This window comes from Trichoplusia ni, chromosome 1 (assembly GCF_003590095.1).
Source record: "Trichoplusia ni isolate ovarian cell line Hi5 chromosome 1, tn1, whole genome shotgun sequence".
Classification (NCBI taxonomy): domain Eukaryota; kingdom Metazoa; phylum Arthropoda; class Insecta; order Lepidoptera; family Noctuidae; genus Trichoplusia; species Trichoplusia ni.
In genome coordinates this window covers 16,600,311-16,621,837 of record NC_039478.1, presented here as the reverse complement: position 1 = coordinate 16,621,837, position 21,527 = coordinate 16,600,311, and the positions used below count along the sequence as shown (strand labels likewise).

General features: G+C 35.2%; 1 protein-coding gene across 2 annotated transcripts in view; it reads right to left on the bottom strand.

The window, feature by feature from the left end:
* LOC113497321 (GTP-binding protein Rhes) overlaps window positions 1-21,527 on the bottom strand; it is an 84,598-nt gene that overhangs the window by 9,431 nt on the left and 53,640 nt on the right. For both annotated transcript variants that reach the window (XM_026876843.1, XM_026876835.1), the window contains one exon: window positions 13,412-13,605. In XM_026876843.1, the coding sequence (XP_026732644.1) occupies window positions 13,412-13,605 (194 nt within the window). The remainder of the gene's footprint in view (window positions 1-13,411; window positions 13,606-21,527) is intronic.

The following is a 21,527-nucleotide window of genomic DNA, read 5'->3' as shown; positions in this document are numbered from 1 at the left end:
ACCACATGGGTATGTTACAGTGATACTTTGTTATAACACTAATTTTAAGAGCTGAATTTCCACCTATGACAAACAATAAATAAATCTTGAATCTTGAATCTTGAATCCATACAATGAGGACATGTACTACAGTTCGTTAATAAAATAATGTTGATTATAATAATTACCATCTTCACAAAATATTTCAACCCTTCACTCCTTTGCCCATTACCCCCAAATTTTTAAGAAAAGTAATCGAACCTCAATTTCTGGTCTAGCCATGCATCTGTTTTAGATAAATCCTGAACGAGTTTGGAATTTTAATCGTCTTATTCAAGTCATAATGGCTTTAAATGGTGGCTACCAGTTATTACTGAAGCAAGTTGGAAAAACGTCTGGAATATTAAATGTATCCTCGATATGACTTGGGGAGAGTCAATTAGCCTGAATTATAGAATGGTTTATGTCTTGAAAGCTTATTGTATCGTGTTATAACGATTTAAAGGTCATATTTTAAATGACTTAAAAAGAACGAGGTTCCCAATGCGGCCGGTTTTTTTCGGAGTAAATGGTAATTTTTATTTGTTTTTCGGGCTTTGAGATCTTTTGCATTGCAACAGAAAATCACCTGCTTGATAAATTTGTTTTAAAGATGTGAGGAATTCATGGAAATAACATCAAAAATAATTTGATTTATTTACTAATCAGGCCAACTTATAATTTTATCTTTAAGAAAATCATTATGACACATAATTTAAAATATCGGTTTTTTTTTCAGTTGACGTTTGTCTCAGAGTATTCTACACTCTAAAACACCTACATGTAATAAATAACAATGTAAGTAATGTCAAGTACAATAGCGGTTCCCTGATAATATAATGTTACACGAATAAAACGTTGTGGTCACTCGAAGAACTAAAAGCCAGTACTCAAAACTTATGAACGACATGTTTACTAACGTCTTACCTCCTCCGTACACGAAGGCACACAGGACAGACATTGATGATGACTGAGCATAAAAGTACAAATATTTTTAGTTCGTCAGATAATTAAAAAAGTTATAAACGTATTTCATAAAAGTTGACGAAGATAAACTACTTTAAAGTTTAAGAGACTTGCGTGTGACGTAAAGAATTCGAAAAATTTGTACACAAAAGTGACGTCACGCGTAAGTTCAATCACTGTAATTAAAAAAAATAAGTTTGCGGGAGGAAAGAAAACATAAGTTTTCGTTTAGCAAAACAATTGGCAAAACCAATTGTCATCATCCCCATTACAGCGTTATTTAACCTGTCAATGGATCTACAGTCATTGGTTCAGATGTGGAAGCAAGACACTATACGCCCTATATTTGCCTCCTCGCTCGAATAACTGAAACTAGCTAACTTTAAAACGTGTTAGTAGATCGTCGTCATCCTAGCTGACTAACCTCACCTTATCACCCCTGGATCTCAGATCCCTGAGACTGATTGTCAGACTTTCTAGCTTCTGACTACCCGTAACGCCTGTCAGAGATGTATGTATAACAGCCGGGTCCCACAAAGATGGTCAACTTTTTACGGACCGACTTAACCTATGATCGATCAACTTATGCAGTTATAGCTTAGCCACGAGCGAGGTGGTGTAAGTAGATATTGAGACAATATCGGAGAGTTCCGTTGCCTCATGTACGGTATACCTTAGTAAACTGATACTATCGCTATCATGTTTAAGAGGGTTCAGTACATGCTGTCCATACTCAGGCGAAGTATCATTCAATATGGCCGGCTAATGACGTCACGGCTAAACGTCAAACGGTCAGCACTCTACGGCTCTTGAAATGTTAATGTCATCTTAATGTTTTAGTGGGGTTTGTTACGGTGATGTGATGATAATACTTAGTGTAAGACATAGTCAAGCAGGTTTAGTGTAAGCTTGTTAATGTTTAGTCAATTGAAATGTTTACCCCTGGATTCAGCGAAGTCAGCAATTTCCTCCACCTACTTCTTTTTCTACTTTTTTGTTTATAGGGGGCGAAACTTTGAAAATTGGTACATCATATGTAAGTCGAGAAGCCGAAAATCGATCTCAGTGGCGTGCACTTGGAGAGGCCTATGTCCAGCAGTGGACTGCGATAGGCTGATGATGATGATGTAAGTCTACTTAAAATCTGGCAAATTGAATGAAAACCCATGTCATCTGTCCTCCAGCCATGTGACTTATGGGACAGGTCAAAGAAATGGACAAACTATGGAATTATTGTCCCACGGGATCGAACCCACGCATTGAAGACACTTTAACTCTTTCAGGTTATGTTTTTTTAATAATGAAAGCTATGATGTAAAATTACCTACATAAAACACTAATGGTAAAAAGCACACAAATTATCAAAATATGAATTTAAGCAGTAACTGAAATTAATTAAACAAAATTATTTAACACATTAATGTTTAATTAACTACGTAACGAACTAATAATTGATTTATCATTTGCAAAGGGTCACTGACTCCCAATACATTTGCGATCAATCTTCTTTAGCGGCGAGTTGACCAAATCTATTCATCTTTAGACCTCTGTATATTAATTTTGATGCATTGAGATGATCTATCATTTTATATTAGGAGCAGACGCGTGAAAGAAGATTTACGACAGTGTGCATTTTACATGTTTTAGTAGATATATATAGTTTTAGATATTGATTGGATTGTTGGTTTAGTGGTTAGTGGCACTGATTTTTATAGCGGAGGACGTGGGTTTGATTCCAGAATAAATGTTTGTGTGGTCACTGTTCTGAATATGATCATTTGTTCTGTGACTGTGTATAATAAATCTATAATAGCGTGGAAGTTTTGGCATAGTATTATTGTTTCGGTAATGAAGATGTAGAAGAAATTGTTTCGTCGGTAAAAATAAATAAAAGCATACACATATTTTTCCTTTTAATACAATTGCTGTTATGTTAAATACTTTAATAATTCCGTGAATTCATAAACATTTAAATTACAAATACAAATCCATATCCAACAAAAGTAAAATAACAGAAACGATCACTCAATACGAAAATGCAACACAGCTTACATTTCGAAAGCTACATAAATCCGATATAAATGTTAAACCATGTTATACAGACAGACAAACAGACGAACAAAAATACAGGAACATTACAGGCGACACTGAAATCCCATACTTTAACGAGCAACGCTTGTTTTTCAGAATTTTTTTTTTATTCTTTTATTGTCGTGTTGGATTGCAGTTTTCTCGTGTTTATTTAAAATTATCTCTGCTATTTTGTAAAAGCGTGTAAGCTGTTTGATTCTCTTTTTAGGGAGCCATACACAAAGGAAAAAGGTTCCGCTGTGTTACCGTTTGTCACCAGGTTGCATGTGTAGTTGTGATAGCTAGATGATTAATATTTTCTCAGATGATGTATTAATAAAAATGGAGGTGAAGCAACGCTGTACCTAGTCATTAAGGGAAGCGACAATGTTTTTGCTAATTCGTTTTTTTATCTTGTTTGTATGATACCGTCAGTAAAATATTTTCTTACGAAGCCTCTCGTTAACCCTTTATTACGCTGCCCTCCGAAAACTTCAATGTTATTAGATTATACTTTACCCAGATATTTTCCTATTGGATTGCTATGCATTGCTGCTATCTAACGCGCGAGATATCCCATGGCGGTTTAGCTAAAGTTGGTAGGAGTTTGACACTACCCGTTTACTAATCCAAGGAGGTAAATGCCCATGAGGCTTATCCAAAAAAAGGGTGTATGAGTTAATAATGACATTGTTTATGTAAGTAAAGTCTCGCCATAAAGCCACAGGTGGCTCTTACCAAGTTAATATTGGGCACATATTTTATGATGCCTTCGTATAGTACAGTATAGCATTTAGTCTACATTTTTGTTAATATCGTCATATGGACAATGTCTCTTGTTTTTCCTACTGAATATAATCGTTTAATCTTATTAATTATTTTCCCGATATGAATAACTAGCTGTTACCCGCGACTTCGTCCGCTTGGTTAGGAAATAAAATATTTTTCGTAATACATTGCCTATGTGATAATCCATTGTGTCAGCTAACTCCATACAAAATTTCATTAAAATCGGTGCAGCCGTTTTGACGTGAAGAAGTAACAAACATGTTTACACACTCACAAACTTTCGCCTTCATAATATTAGTGGGATTATTGTAATCGGCGTTGAATGTACATACATATCTATGTCCCTTCCTCTTGTTTATGCCTTTTTTATAAAATAGATTGCCGCATTAAGGAATGTAATCCTTGTGCTATCAAAAACATTCCATTCGTGGATCACACAAATACTTGCCTTCTTAGATCGCACATAGTGGGTTTGACGTGGTGGTCAAAGCCATTCTCTTCTATATTTTGTTGTCATTTGCATCTTAAAACTACTCGCATGCCTACTTTGAACTATCTCAGTTTCTCTAAGAACATTTTTACATAAGTCCAACGCACCGCGTCACTAACACCAAGTTTCATTTGGAACGGTTTTTTTAATCCTAACGATTGACTTTTTTATACTCACCCAACCAATACTTTTAAAAAACCGAAGTTACTATTATCATACATCATTCACAAAAAAATGCTGTATATTTTCAACCAGTCAATAAAAATAAACATCAACTTGTAAACGGCACATTTTATCTCATGAAACACCCATCTCCAGAAAGCCATGCGACCTATCTGAATATGAAACTTACATCCCATATTCTAAGATGTTATATCACCACTCTCAGCACATCCCACTTGCATAGCTCGTAAAAAGTTGTCTATACGAACCCGGCTTCCTCGACTAAAGTTTAACGACGAAACTTGTAGTTGACTGTAAATCCCGAACCTACATGAATTTACATGTAAACATAATATTAGTGTAATATTTGGGTGTGTTATAATACAAGATACATACTGTTCGTGATGAAAAGGTTTCTAGTAAACTAGAGCTTGATATGCAATTTAGGACCTTACTTAGCTAGAAAAGGAACACAAGTGGTCAAAAGTCTATTTATTTGCGTTCACTAGTTTTATCTACAATTATCGGTGTAGAGGTTTTACCATTTGTACAGATGATATTTCAAGCCATACAGTCCTAGATTATTAACATAAAGCATCACAGACAGAGCTTGCTTTAAGCAGACCTATGATTCATACTTCCCTTCTTTCATAGGACTTCAAAAGCATGAGGTTCTCGTGTATGAAGGACTGCAACGCATTGCCATACACCGACACAAAATGCGGATGACGTAGCACGGCGGTTCAGGTTTAGTCAGTAAAAGTCTGACACTACCCATTTCCTCCCCCGAGGGACTTGGTGTCCATGAGGATTCCCCCCCCCCCTTACCAAAAAAAAAGGTTCTCAAGTCGTAGGTATTTTTTATGTTTATTATCTCTACACTATAACTGTAATTAGGTCAAAAAATTCAATAGAAGTTTTTATTTGAATTCAATTGTGCGTTCTTGTGCTTAAAAAATATTATCAGTAATGTTTCCAATTTCAAGTGATTAACCTAAATTCTCAACAAAGGTCTCTAGACCTTGCCTCCAGAGAATCGCAATAAGATTAATGATGATCTCACAATGAGTTATCTTGAACTTGACCTCTTACCGTCAAGTTCAGGACATTTTCACGGCCTACGTTTGTCGGCGTTGCTTTGATGTCAGCTCGCGCCAACCTTGCCTTGTTTGTTTTAAAATACCGACGCGTGAAACTGATTTGAGATAATTTTGGAATATAAATGTTTTTCTTCTATTAAGTTACCTCAAGCTTAGAATTAAATTTTAAAATATAAATTCACTTTTGACTCGGTATGTCCAAACAGATAGAATTTGCTCAAAGATGGTCATTGATTTTCATTTTTTTGAAAATCAGTGATCCAGTGAAGAATCATCACTAAATAAAATCTTTATTTACAAAAACGCTCTTCATCAGTTCCAGTATTAAAATAGAAAGTAAAGAATGTTTACTCACATCATAAAACCATTCCACGTCCTAAAACTTAGGTACATTTAACTAAGTCAACCAGATTTGCTCGAAGTAAATAATCAAGTGTCAGATATTTACAGTAGGCTCGTTTTGTTCTAAACCCCAAGGTAAATATAATTTAAGTAAATTCCTTTTTCTTGAACCTTTGTCTTGAATTAAGGTTATATGTTTTTCTGATATGATTTGACTCGTCTATGGTGTGACTCAAACATGTCTGAGGCGTATATAGCTGGTTTGGAAGGTTTGTTAAACCTTCAGCTTCACGTTTTTGGACCTAGTTTCATAAAGCCTTAAATTTTTTGTTAAGGTCCATTTTGCACTCGACTGCGAGTCGGTTTGGGAACTTAAAACGGATCCAACAAACACGATTTGGTTGATTCAAACGTTGGTCTTTCACTATTATAGGATTCTCCGGCAAATACACAAATGCGTACAACACACATTAGATAGATAAATCTTCGAAAATAAACAAAAGAAGAAAGTCCAAATAAGACCCCTGCCAGACCGTGACAACGAAGGATCCCTAAACAAATATTGGTCCTCGAAAGTTTTCTAAATTACTTGGTAATTAATCCCCCAATTAATGGTACAATCCCATGTTTCCAGAAAAAGATATTTAAAGATTTATTTGGTAAAGGCGGAAAGAAAATACTTCATAGGCATTTAGAGAAAAAAGAATTTTAGGAAAGATTTTGACGTGTTTTCCCACCACGAACGTCTACGAACGGCAGTTCTAACCCGCCACTTTACCCGACCTTTGGCTACTTCTAGTCTTAGGCATGAAGCGCCTGAAAGTCTGCCTCGACTGTATAACTACCACGATGTCTAATGACTTATGGCTCAAAACGAAGTCTTGAAGGCTAAAAAACATGACTGCACATAACGAAAAGCCTCGTACTTAAAACTTTAATATATGATACATTGTTTTATATGTAAAAAGGAGCATATAGGTATACCTACGGGTACAGGCCTACCCGAATGAAAGTTCAAGACAGAAATGTAATAATAACACTACATTTCACTTTTCGCGCCCCAAAACGCAATGTTCGGGTGGAAATTGAACATAAAAAACTATTTATTGTCTCATAAATCTGGAAAACTTTGAGTTACAGCGATCCCGGATCGAATAGACTTTGTGAGTTACAATACTAACAGTAAATACTATTTGGCCTTTGATTTTCTTGGAGGAAAAGAAAGAAAAAAATGTAAAAAAGATGTTTGAAGCAAGGGGTTTATTATTGACATTTTAAATGGGTGAAAGGGGTTAATTATCAAAAAGTATCTTTACATTTTCTTGTTTTGTTCGGGAGAAAATTTTCCACGTCAGTAAAGAAAATTGATGTGAATAAAAAAGGTCTGAAACCTGTACGCTACGTGCCCCAGTTTACCCTTAGTCATCCATTTTTACAGCTGCCTTAAGCAAAATTTTAGCAAACAAATATTATGGAGCAGTTTATCGGAAAATACCTATGAAAAAAATACAGAAAACTGTGGATGTCGTCGTCATTTAGCTTACCGAAAAGAAAAATATCACTTTCTACAATAGCTTGTAATCTATGTACTTACGAAGTCTAGTAACAGGAAAACAGAAAACAAAAGGCAGCCACTATCCTACCTTCTTTATTTAAGTTATCAGAGAGAATACACAGAGATTAAGCTCGAGACACAATGTCTTCACACAGAATGCGTAATACGTTAGCGCTTCCTTAATTACACGCAATAAATAACGTATTTGTGACAATGGCACCACGAATAGCCTTATTTCTTTTCCCGCCATCTCACAATGGCCGAATGCCTTACATTCCGCGTTTTATTTATCCAATTAGGTCCTGTGACACTAAAACCGAGTGTACATTAGCCCTTCCGAATAAAGTTGAGGTAATAAACTTGTTATATGTCATTCGTTGGCACTGAAGGTTGTTTTAGACGTGCGTTGATGGTGGAGTGCCTTAGTGGGACGCGCTTTTGTTTTTTTAGAGCAGAGTGCATATAAAACTGGTTTATTGTGTTTTATTACCAGATCTGCGCAGTGATCTAGTAGGCTTTGACTGTTCCGCCGTACTAGCCTTAAATCAACATATTTTTTTAGCACCTGACGAAAAAGAGGGGTTTTAGGTATAAGTGAAGACGGACAGACACCGCTATGTGACAAAATCTGTCCAGTTGCATCAAGGCCTTGCTTTTTAATAGGGGCGCAATAAGTTTGATTACTATGTTGCTTTTAAACGAGTTATCCGATCAGGTTTCAGTTTTTATATGTCGCGGATTGTTAAATGTTTTATTTTACCTGTTATGAATTTGGACATTAATTTCTTGGTCCACGTAGTATTACCGTAATTCACATTTCAAATTTTAAAACTTGACCGATTTAGAATAGTGAAATTCTTACTTACTCAACTCGTACTTACTAACAAAGTTCTGCATTTATAACATCTGAAGTCATCTCTAAAGGCAAGAATTCTTTGCAGAGATATCCCGCCAACCTATCCTCGCCCTAAAAGTGAAGGTGAATGGACAAAAGCATTTCTCGTTTATTCCCACTTGACTCCAACTTTATTGTTAGAACAGCAAAATGCGCGCTTTACTCGCCTCTACAAATTACCAGAAAGTTTTTATGACGTCACGTCTAGAGTGTTTCGCATGCTCATGTACCTGTATCAAGTTTATGGATATTTTGTAAGTTAGTAATTAAGTTAGTGTTGGTTTTGTTGTACTATCAATGTTGTGTAAGTCAGTGCTAAGGTGCTAAGGTGAGTGTAATATGAAGTGTATTCTGTAAGAACGTTTTTTACGACTCCCGTACTAAGGAAAATCTCGTGTCACGGGGGGTTCACAGACATTCAGATCATAGGTGCAAAGACGAAAAAGAGTATTTGTGGACAAAGCTTCTTTTGTTTTAGGGAAAAAAGACTAGTTCTTTCTTTTCGTTTTGGAAAACGACTCTCACACTAAGGAATTTAATCTTTGTTTCATAAACATTCAAGTCATGTGCTTGAGTAGCATTAGGAGCTGATTTATATGCATATTGATTCCACTCTACTATTCAAGGAGTCGAAAATTTAAGTCCAGTGCTGCAGTGAAATACATGGATCTTCTAAAAAACTAATATACTTTTGTCATAACGCAACAGAAAATAGATTTTCATTGAGTAAGCTACGTTTTCTTTCAAAGGCGGAGCTGTGGGAAAATCCTTGTTATAAGAAATAATAATTGTAATATGTAATATGCAAATTAGAGTTAGCAAATAAAACATGTTATGAATATATTCCACATAAAACCACCTGCGTTACGTTTTACGTGAATTAAACTCAAGTTATGATAACAAACAATAACGTTCCGTTACACGCCACGGTGTCTGGCACACGCGAACTTTTGTTCTACCCTCCAAGTTGTGCTTACAATAAAAAATGTTCAGAAGGTTAAATATACAGTTTTGTGTCTTAAATAAATTAAATTTTACATGAAACCGACAAAAGGAATCAGGATATATAATAAGGTGCTTTCGTCAGAAATAATTAGTATTTTTGGTCAAGGCAGACTACCAACATAAACGATGTATTTAATTAAATACATAGATGCTTTCGATTTATATATGTGAGAACAAAATGTAGCCAAAAAAATTAATTTGCACATTTAAATGTATGTAGTGTATAAAAGTCCCAATGATAAACACATTTTATTTTAGAATTGTTTTGATTGATATATAATTCGCTAGCTTGCATACTTGCTTATTATTTTACGTAGTACTTACTACAACTTAACCAACTTGCACTATTTGATGCTTTGAAATACTGTTTACGCAATGAAAATTATAAAAGGAGGATAAATTTTATCAGCTTTTAACCACGTTGGACTTCTGAGCATATTTTTCTAAATTAAAAGAGTTTGCTTACTGTGATGTGTTCGCATACGTTAGAAATTCACGGAAAATAATTTCACCTGCAAAAGTTATTTTAGAAACAAACTCAGTTGATTTGCGCTTAATTAACATTTGTTTGTTAGCGGTAATTAACAGAACGATGTTTAAATTGATTCCATAATTTTTGGTTGAATGTACACTCTTCATAAATTAAAAATCTTTATATTGGGATACTTTATGATCTTGAAAGTGGTTTCATTTCTTATATTTAAAATTCTTTTTCCGATTAAGTCTATTTATTAATTATCCCTATTGACTCATTTTTACTGAATTGCAAAACTACCCTTCAAAATATTAGTTCTACTGACTTCGAGACAAAAAGTAAAAGTATTTTAATATTTTTATTTCCATATTTGAACAGTTGTCTAAAACTAAACGACACATTAATTTCACAAACACTGTTTATGAAAGTATTCCAAACAGAAGAAATATTCTGGAAGTATTTTTGTTTATTTTGTGTTATGTTTCTCATTCAACAGTTTTGCGACGGAGTTGAGTCCCGGAAATCCATTCAGCTCGGATCGGTCACAAAGCAACTATTGCGGAAGCGAACTAGAAATGTAGGCGGGAATTGAGTATAGGAAAATACTGAATCTAGTTTGATTTAAGAGGTGAGATATTCGCAGGTTGTGGTACACTGCGGATAACGCGAAAATGCTAAGTTATGTGAGTGATTTTTGACGGCAATGTATTACGTCTTGCGCTAAATTGTATACATTGCCAAGTGTTATGTGAGTCATGAAATTTTCGTGCTTTGTTGCGAAAATATCCGTTGCGTGTACTTGCTGATGGGGTATTGATGATATTTGGAACCGAATATAAAACTGTATGAAACAGCTGTATGGAGTACCTTCATTTTTATATGTATTCAACGGTCATGTCTTGCTTAAATCATTCAAGATAGACTACCAAGTAGCACTTTTTGAACGTCACTAAACAAATCCTTAGACCGCGCGTTACCCGCCCGCTCTTCGACGTAAGTGCTGTGAAGAAGAAACGGCATAGCAAGCTCCACAGCATAAAAGCATAGTACCTACCCCTGTTAAAAGGAACAACGCCAAAACGACACATGAAATAATTATATGTTTGTAGAAAACCCCTATCGTCACAAACCCATCACTACGCTTGGGGTATGTCCAACAGTTGCACAGTATATTAGCGTACACAACGTGCATTGGGTACAAGGCTCGCGTATTATGCTTTCAATAGGCGGTCACGGAATAATGGATACAGTACACTGACATCCATCAAAATGGATAAGTTAGGGCAGATTTTACGACAGCGAGTTCTAAATGAACTCTTCAATTTTTTTTTATAAATACCACAATAAGGTATAGAGTTTAAGTATTCCGTAACTAAAGAGTAAAAACGTAACCCAAAAATTGATGTCTGTCTTTTTGCCACTAGGCTGTATTTTATTGAAGTTTTCACAAACGATCTTGACCTCTTTAAGAGGTGGCAGGACCTCAGTTTTGACAGTTGTGTCTAGTAGTTAGTAGCCGTGACTGCTGGAGGTTCGATTCACACCCAGGAAAAACGTTTGTGTGATGTTTATGAATACGGTCATCTGTTGTGTGTCTGGTTGTGTGTATGTATTTAGAAACATATAAGTATGTTTATCAGTAATTGTCTTAAAACGGGCTGCGCTTAGTTTAAGACTAGATAGCGTTATGTGAAAGTTGTGGAAATCTTTATTAATATACTAGCTGTTGCCCGCGACTTCGTCCCCGTGGGTAGAAGATATAAGTTAGGAATTTTTGAACAGAAGCCCTCGAAAATGAATAATTTTCCCTGTTTTTTTTCACACTTTTAATTGTATCTTCGCTCCTATTAGTCGCAGCGTGATGGTTTATAAACTTTATAGCCTAAAGCCTTCCTCGATGAATGGTCTATTCAACACAAAAATATTTTTTCAATTTGGACCAGTAGTTCCTGAGATTAGCGCGTTCAAACAAACAAACAAACTCTTCAGCTTTATATATTAGTATAGATTTTGTTTGACGTAACTTTGTCTTTGTGAACGAGTTTTAAATATAACAGGGGGACTGGTCTCCTACTGCTCCATTGTTGTAGTTTGGACATGCTTCAATTTTTAACGTGATGCTTCATTGTTTTTGGCTGTTTGTAATAAACCCTTTTATTGGGTTTGACTATTGTGTATCGTATAGTCACGTCAATTTTTTTGTTTATTTTTTATTAAAAAATAAATATCCTGCGATCTAATTAAGCAATTCAATCTTGCGTCGCATTGGGTTCACAAACATCAAGTCACATGCACAAACCAAACACTCGTGTATCACACAAAATCTTATCCTACGTGGGAATAAAATCTGCAACTTGTCGAGCACAGTTGGTTTGGAATAGGGAGCTCAACCACTCAGTCAATTCATTATACATCTTTACTACTTCTGTTATAACCTACTATATGTACTGACTAATCTTAAGGGTGAGACCTGACTTTTGTCTATTTTCCATCTACTGATATAAGACGTGTTAAGAATTATACAATTCGTTCTGCTTCTCTTAAATATCAGTTTTAGGGTCCCGAAGGGTAAAAACATAACCCTGTAGTTATGGCTTGCCTGTCTGTCAGTCTGTCTATTTGTCCGTCCATCTAAAACTGGGCTTTGTAAAACATATTCCACATTTAAGTCAAACCAAAACTTCGTATTTGAAATGCATGTATCCTATCTTCTCAAGGGCCTTTTGTATTCTCGCGAAACGACTTCTTTCCACGTCCTTCTTCGATATTTATTTCCAACATAAGGTACGTATGTTCCTTTAATGTGTATTTCTCGTTTCAATTCGCATTAAGTGGAATTATATTTGTTAAAAGGAGCTCTATAATAAGTTCCGCAAGCGGATTCACTTGCTTGTATACTTCGATTGAAAGAGGGGACGAATTGCGGGAACGAACGATTTTTTGTTCGCCTCAGATCTCATCTATACCATTCAGATCTATACCATTTTGCAATATATGGCTGTGATTTAAAACCGTTCAAGTGCGTTCGCAGTTCTGAGGGTTCTATACAAACAGGTCCAATTTTTTGTAAATGGCAGTAACAGAAATACATCTGTGATCATTTCAGAATAATAAATATAGTTATCTTGCACTTTGTAAATGCACGAGTAGTTAAGATTTTCAAGTTTCCCGGATCAGAAGAAACTACTGCTAACTAAGAATAAGTTCGTAGTGTTCGCTGTTCTTTGAAAGTACACGTGCAAAACTTTTGATTTATTCAAACTTGTCTCCTGGACGAATACCGAAGATTTATAGGAGTGGCAAACTGAATACGTGCGCTACATTTACAACGCAATATGAGTGGCACTTACATATCGTGGGCAAAGTGGGCTATAATTACTTCTTGTTTTTGTATGAAATATAGTTATTTTAAAGATTGTGTTTACCTTAACTTGTTGTGCATTCCATGCCAATCAGCCAGTCAGATCTTTTATTTACTCAAAGACAAATTCAAGGTCAGTGACCCAAAACCCGGTACTAGCCTAGGGTTACAGTTTCCACTCACCAGTAAGAAAGGACAGTCGTCTCATGGCCGGGAAGGGGTGGTTCCCCGAAGTATCCAGAAGGTCGAGCTGGTAGACCTCCCCTCGGATCCTGTACAGCTTGCGGTGGAAGTCTTCAATGGTGGGAGTATAGCTGTCTTCGAACTTCGTGCTCAGGAACCGCGAGACCAGCGAGGTTTTGCCAACGCGTGCTGATCTGTTGAAGAGAAACTTCAATTAGGACACATCAATGACTCTTTATTTTTTTATTATGTCTTTCTTTCAGCACAGTTGAAACAATAAGTCTTCGGGGATATACATACCTAGGTACCCTATAAGAGTTTACAGACTATTGATCAGTATGGAACTAAATAATATCTTCAATGTTTCAGTAGCAAACGATTTAGTGTGTTTCTCACTATCCTAGAGATAGATTAATATTGGATACGCCTGTATATTTTGTAAAAACGACTCCTGCACAAAATAAGTTAATCTTTGTGTTGCGGGGAGTTTCACAAATATTCAAGTCACGTCCAAAGACGACAGTGTATTACAAAAACGCTGGTTTTACACGGGGATCAACCTGCGACACTTCGTGCGCAGTAGGATTGGTGTGGTGAGGTCCCAATGGTTTACCCCTCTCAGTTTAAAAATATAATACAGGATATTTTTGGATTCATCGATATACTTTAGTTTGACGAAGACTAAGATTTTTCTAGCAGTCAATAACAGAACTGATGGTTTTAAGCTGCCTCTTGTCACCTTTACCTTAACGACTGTCATTTGCTGACACCCGGTACTGGCTTAACGTGCAAAGTACAGAAAATGGCATCTTTAATCACTGATCCCTTGTTATCCTTTGTAGAAGACAAATGGAACGTCTTTGTGAGTGAAAGAATTATGCTTGTAATTTTTGGATACAGTGTTTTAGGGGTCTACCCAATGGGTGTAAACAGGTGTAATCGCTACAGTCATGAATGTGATGGGAGATCAGTTTTTTTTAGCCTATTTGTAGGGAACAGTCAGTGCAGTGAGTAAGACTAGCACTTGCCCAGTTTTTGGAAAATGTTTGTTGTAAATTTTCTTTAGAAAGAAGAAGAAAGAAAATTACCTTTATGACACGTGCAATTGTAAAACGACTCGTATTTTATTTAATGCTGACCTTAAAGCTTAAAACTAAATATGTAAAGTATATTAACCTATGTTTAAAACTTCACTTAACCTTTCAACTTTTCGGAATAACAGAAAAGTTATTCAGATAGAAATACATACATACGCGTAGGTGGTAAGCAATTAGGTACCATATTTGTTCATTATCGAACCATTAACCTTTAACATTCAAAAGATTTAGAATGAACGTTGAAATTAATATCGGTTTTCTTGAATCATCTTGTAATATTGATTTAGCGGTGGAACGCCAAGCTTGAACTTTGATATTTAAAGGGCGCGGAAATATTTTCATATTTTTTTGAAGCTCAAATTACAAATTATTTGGCACAAATGGATAAAGTTTCCAGAGTATAATTCCGATGAATATTTAGTCGTTAAATATATAGACATAAGAGTGAAAGTTATGTTTGCTGTACTAAGTACTAGGACATTCTAATGATTACTCTCGTTTTTTCTCGTTTAATTTGTATGGACGAATTTTCATTTTCAAGAAAATAAGAAAACTAAAACACTTATAGGTTTTTTTATAGGTTTATATGGGTTTTGAAACCAGAACTCACAAAATAAATAGGAAACCCCCCTACATATAATTGTCTCGATCGTTTTCCAATTATAAACATAACAAAAGATCGAATCAAAATCTAATTTATCGTAAAGGAAACGGGAAATTTAAGAAGAAAACGTGACCCTCCATTTTAAGTCCAAAGAGTCCTCTATTGCGGTATTTACGTGATTTGGATGAAAATTATATTAATAACTAGCTGTTGTGCGATATTATACTACGTCGTTATAAAGATATAACTTTCGGTTTTTTAAACTGGTATTAATTATTTTAGAGTGTACGCAAGTTTTGCCCTTTTTTGTATTATTTTTTATTAGGGCTCAGTCCTATCAATCATTGCGTGAAAAAAAAGATTCTATAGCCTTCCTCGATAAATAGGGTAATTATCTTGAAATTTGCGTGTTCACAGAGACGAGTACGTTTGTGTGAACACGCTTCTCAGGAAGTTTTAGCTTTATAATATAAGTATAGATAATTAAGGCCTAATTCTAGTGTATCGATTCGTTATTTAACTTAATTAGTTTTCGTTATGAGGTATGTTTTTGATTTTTTATTATTGAGAAATCAGTTTAATATGATTTGGTGCATCATGAAGTACTTCGCACTTATTGACATATCATTCATAATGTAATATAATTAGGTGCATCCTGTAGTAGTTGGTTCACTGTTTGGACAAAGTTTTAGTTTCAAACATAGGACTGAATAGTCCGACACGCATAAGGCTGGGTTTTTTCAATTTCCATATCGAAACAAACTTCTAAAAAAGACTGACAGTCGTGTTTAAGCATGCTCCATAAGTATTTGCCACGAGGAGGAAAGATACATCCTTTAAATTATTTCCTCATAATATAAATTAAATAAATAAATTGTGTTTACTGAACACTCAAAGAGCTCACAAGTAGCTCCACATCAGCGCATTTGTCGGTGAATGTACAGGGAATTTAAAAATAACAGTTGACTGCGTCTGTGTGAAGAACTGTACGCCATATTATTATGCCGCTGTGTGCCACCCATACTACTCATATAGAATTCTTTTAATGTGGGAATAGCAAAAATGGCACGCAAAAAGCTTTTATGTTTTCATCATAATTAAACTAGAATGCCATGTTTTTGTACCGGAACAAATGACTTTTGAGGTTTTATATTTGCTGGTAAAACTTTTCATTCCATTTCTATAGTGGTTTTTCGTAAAAAAACATTTTTTGTTGTAAAAAAGAAATATTTACCGTTCTTGCATCCCTAAAAGCACCGGAATATCTTTATGAACTGAACCCCAAAAGACAAATTGATAGCTTTACCGCCTCGCACAGGCAGAAAGCATCTCTCATTCTTTTAACAATAGCAGAGTGGATTGCAAATGCATGCACAGAGAAATACCAATATCATCATCATATTAGTATGAAGTCACCCTCGGTTCAGAGTGGATTTTCGTCCAACGCGGCTCTCATCCAGATGTTACCGGTAAATTTAGCTTGATCATCAACCCAACGTGCTTTTGGACGTTCTTAACTCCTTCGACTATTAAAATTATCACAAAAATAAAACCTTCCAAACCACACAAATACATTTAAAGACAGTATCAAATATCCCAAAAAGCATTTATTTTCGTTTCAGCAACGCTATTAACGATTGGGCGTCTCGATAACAATTTTCCAGTAACGTGATTTCGAGGTCACGTGATCCCTTCAGACAAATGTCGCTAGGATCCTACTCACGGCCGTAAGTAATATATCATTCTCGAAATTGATTGGGCAGAGAAAAACTAATGTTGACCCAAAGATCGGATAACTCCAATTCATTCGTGCCGATGATATATATATATTTGAAAATTGGTGGAAAAGTTTGAAGGAATCTGAAATTTTGCTGCAAATAAAAATAGGCTAAAGATAAACAAATGGGGGGACGAATAAATTTGGGGGTTTTTAATTTATTTGGCTAATACCAAGTTAATTATGACTGTAACAATCATTGCTCTATCTTTATTTTTAGTTTATGTTTTTATAGCGATTGCAACTGTCTAGCTATCACGGATGATGACTGGTGATGGACGGACAGACGGAGAGTCAGTATGAGTTAATAAGGAACCCTAAAAGTTCTCGAATCAAAACTCTCTGTACACCGTAAAACAGTTTATATTATAAAAGGAAAAGAGCTTTTCAGAATAGACATTAATTAAGAGCTTTCAAAAAATACATTCTCATAAAAATGAACAGGCACTTGTGCTAATAGCATCTCCTCAGAATCTAGTAATTATAAAATTGAGACTCATGAAATATAATGAAGTTTTTTATGACTATTCAGTTCGGTCGATGAGAGAAAATTAACTTCCATACTAAGAGTACAGTCTATGTTGCATCTCAATAATGTGAGTTTTAAAAATATGAGTCTGTTTAGCAAGTTAAATATTAACCAGCACAAATTGAAGATGTACAGGTACATTTATCAAGGCATACGAAACTATGACAAACATCTTTTACAAACGCCTTTACATGGGAACTGTAACCTAACCTAATATTGCTTGTTACTCTATCTACGGTGTATACAAAGCCCTTTGTGTTTCCTATCAGAAATCTGATGTCACCAATAGTCCAACAATATCTGCACTGCAAAACCAGTCTATATTCAGTATTCTCAGAATATCAGATTCTCAGTCAAAGCACAGCGAATTGATAAAAACAAACAGAATTTCTCCCGGGAACGTACCGACACATAGCTTAGTTCTTAGGTCGCATTTCACCGCGGTCCCGACTAAGATCAATTGAAGATAATCCTGTTCCATTTTTTTAGTTCTTGAGGTCAATTATCCTTTTTTCCTATGGCTCGGACTGGATGTGGAAGGTGGAGAACCAGGTGTGGTGGTTCAGCTTGGGGGAGGCAGTGGCTTATGTTCAGCAGTAGACCTCAATGGGGTGAATTGATTGATCTATTGATTCAATCCAATTTGCATTTAGCCATAAACTGCCAAAACGTTAGAATTGCAATGGATACATGTAGTGTGGGATAAGGAACTTAAAATTTCACTTACACAACACTTCAAAAACAAAACAAGTTCCATTGCGATTTTTATACTTTGAGATAAAAAATAATGTTTGTATGTGTCGATTCCTTCATCAGTCCAAAAGATGAGTGGCAAAAAAATACTATCATAAAAGTCGATTTCTAAAAACTTAGTTCTTAGAAAGCCAATGTTGGAATCACCCCTTAGAGTTTCAGAATAACGATGCCTCATACATGCTCATACTTATTTTATTCCGGCTTCCATTCGCTTCGCTGAGAAACTACCTTCTAAACCTGTGAAATGGCTGCAGTTTTCGTTTAGACATTTTTCTTCGCAAACATCTACATGTTTTATGATCCCATTGTGAACTATTCTTATTAGTTTCACTATAAATTTTCATTATTTTGGATGAATTTCAATGTATGTTTTTTTATAGAATTGCTTACATTTTTGGGTTATGCTATAAAGCTGGTTCTACAACGGCCTGGGCCCAAGACGTATCGGTAGTATCCAAGTTTTAACCAAATCATATTTTCATTAAAAACCTTAGCCTAAACCTTAAGTTAAAAAAAAAAAAGAGAGAGGCAGTCAGACATAGTTGCTCTCGGTTGTATGTCATTAGTCTGGCCTTTATTTGTTTAAAGCAATCACACAGTACACACTCACATACCACACACACCTAATCCCAAGCAGGGACCTGATACAACAAATGATAGCATCACAACCCGACCACAGCACCTCCCATTTCGTCCAACCATCAAACCACAAGAGGATAATAATCTGAAAGCGTATATCTTTCTATACGACAACACAGGAACATTTCTCGTCTTAAATGCATTTCCCGCTAAAGCATCTAAGTTCTATAAAACAGAGACGAGTCGTTATCTCGGCCCGTCGAGACTAAGCTCGACCACTTTGCGAGCGTCGCAACAACAGGACTACAATACAATCCGCGCAGTTATGTTCTAGAACAATGTTCTGGGCCGTTTTTAGGGTACAGTAGTCGTAGAGTGACTTTGGTACCAAATTTAAGATTTTGCCATGTACCTCTCTATAAACAATAAATAATTAAATAATAACGAGATCCGCTTACTAGGTTAGGCTTAAGAAATATATTATTTTTTCTAGAATAAGAATTACTGCACTTATATTTGGATTGGATTTGGGTTACGCACTTATCATCGACCAATATCGATATGGTCATATAATGGTCGAGGATAGTGCAAATCTGCGTGACTAGCAAAGGACAACCCCACATATTTGACGAAAGTACTATATTTAAGTTCTCCCAATCAAGCATTTGAAATAAGGATGTCATTGTCATGCATGCAACCATTATATATTTCAGATACGGGTACTTTCCATATTGATTCGCGAAGATAACGTTTTTTTGCAAAGAAAAATTAGTTAGTGTTGAGTAGGTAGACCAACTCCCATACATTTTTGCCCATTATCCTTTGTTGCCAATATTACTAACTACATTACAATATATATACTTGGCAATGCTTTACACACTAAAGCGAAAAATTTTACGAACAGATTCATGTGAGGTGCCGAACCTTAATAAACAAAACTGCATCGTTGCACAATTTTTTGCTGGAAATGTCCTGTAAGTTCAGTATTTGTTGAAATATATTTCCAACGCCTCCCACGGCGGTTCTAGGTATTGTATGTCTTTTGCCCGGTTCTGTTGATCGGGGCGTTTAATACTTTACAATATTGCTTTGCTGGACTTATTTTATATCTTCGAAGTTTTCCTCTGTGCACAGTTCAATATTTCCGTTTAAGCTTAAAACTTGCAAGCTGTTTGAAAGGTTGCTTTTAGTTTTTTTTTTTTTATTGGAAGGATTGGATTATTGGTAATGTTAGAATATTTAAAGGCGAAGATGTTTTAAAGACACTACCCATTTGAGTATCTGTTATTTTTTTAATTTTGAAAATTTATGAAAACGGTTTTACTACATATTTGATAACACATATAGAGCAAGTGGATACTTTTTGATAGAAGTGTTTTTTTCGAAGATGATTTTATATCTTGAAAAATACAGAGACAAATATCACAAATGTTTTTGAAGATAAAGATACATTTTTTTGTCAGATACATCCAAGCCACATACTAATCTAATTTAACACTAAGCTAAAACACCGTTAAACGTGCTCATAACTTGCATATTTAACGATTTCCGCTCACCTGCGGCAATACAAGCCTTAGAAGCTTTCCTTCTGAATAATTTAATAAAACCATTAACATTGACAATAAACTAGTCTTAGCTTAGAGAGTCACAGTTTCTTGAGGGTTGACCTTTACGCCTTGTAAATTGTTTGATGTGGCTGTTAATTGGCACCCTTTGTTAAGGGCTCGGCGTCGCGATTGCCATGCGGTCCCAGTTAAGTAAAACTGAATTGCCTCTCTTGATTGCCGGAAGGTTTCTCAGGGTTTTCTTAGGGAAAAGTACATTTTAAATGGTTTTTGAAAGAAGGTACGTTACAGAAATGGTAGAAAACTTTTTGGAATAGTCGAATAGTCAGGTAAAATAAATGCTGGTTTGTTATGCAACGGTTTAATCACGCTTATTATTCGTGCTTTCCTAACTATTTTCGAGCAATCGTTTTGGGCATTGTCGATAAAACACGTGACTTAATCATCAGTTACGAAAGTTATAATAAAAATCCTGTTCATAGAAAGATTTTTTATACAAAAAGGCTATTAGATTTACGTTAAACCAGAATAAAGACCGAGAACCAACCTTTTCTAAAACAACGCAATTACAATAGCGGAAACAGCTCATTGCAGCGCGTAAAGCGGCTTCGCAAAAAATTCAACAGAACTACTTTTAAAATTTTATATGTGATACATTTACATTAAAATTTTTCCATTTACATTAAAACTTTGTCATATGAATTTATAACACTGGCACATATCAAAAACACACTACAAAACTTCTAAAAATACATTTTAATATCAGCTGAAAGCTCCCGAAAAACACAAACAAAAATAGGCACTTTATGCAAATGCTTTTATTACTCAGTTCTGTTCAACTTTACACTTAAACAAAAAACAACAATGAAATACTTCATTTAATAGTTTTAGAGAAGTTCGTTTTTAATTTTCGCCGTTGTTTTCCAGTGCATAATGAAAACTCACTCGTTTTATTTTTGGGTCAAGAGTTTCGTACAAGACGTCTTTCTTTCAAACTTTTTATGTTAAGAGTTAAACAAGAATTGTTTTTAACATTTCTTTTGTTTTTTGTTTAAACTTAGTCTAATCAACATCTGGTGCGTTATTATTATTATCTCGAAATTTTACTTAAAATTTGTCCGTCATTTCTTTTACTGAAGTGACTAGTTTTGGACCAGTTTATTAACCCCGCCTTTTCCCAAATATGTTAGGGTCGGCCTCCAGTCTAAC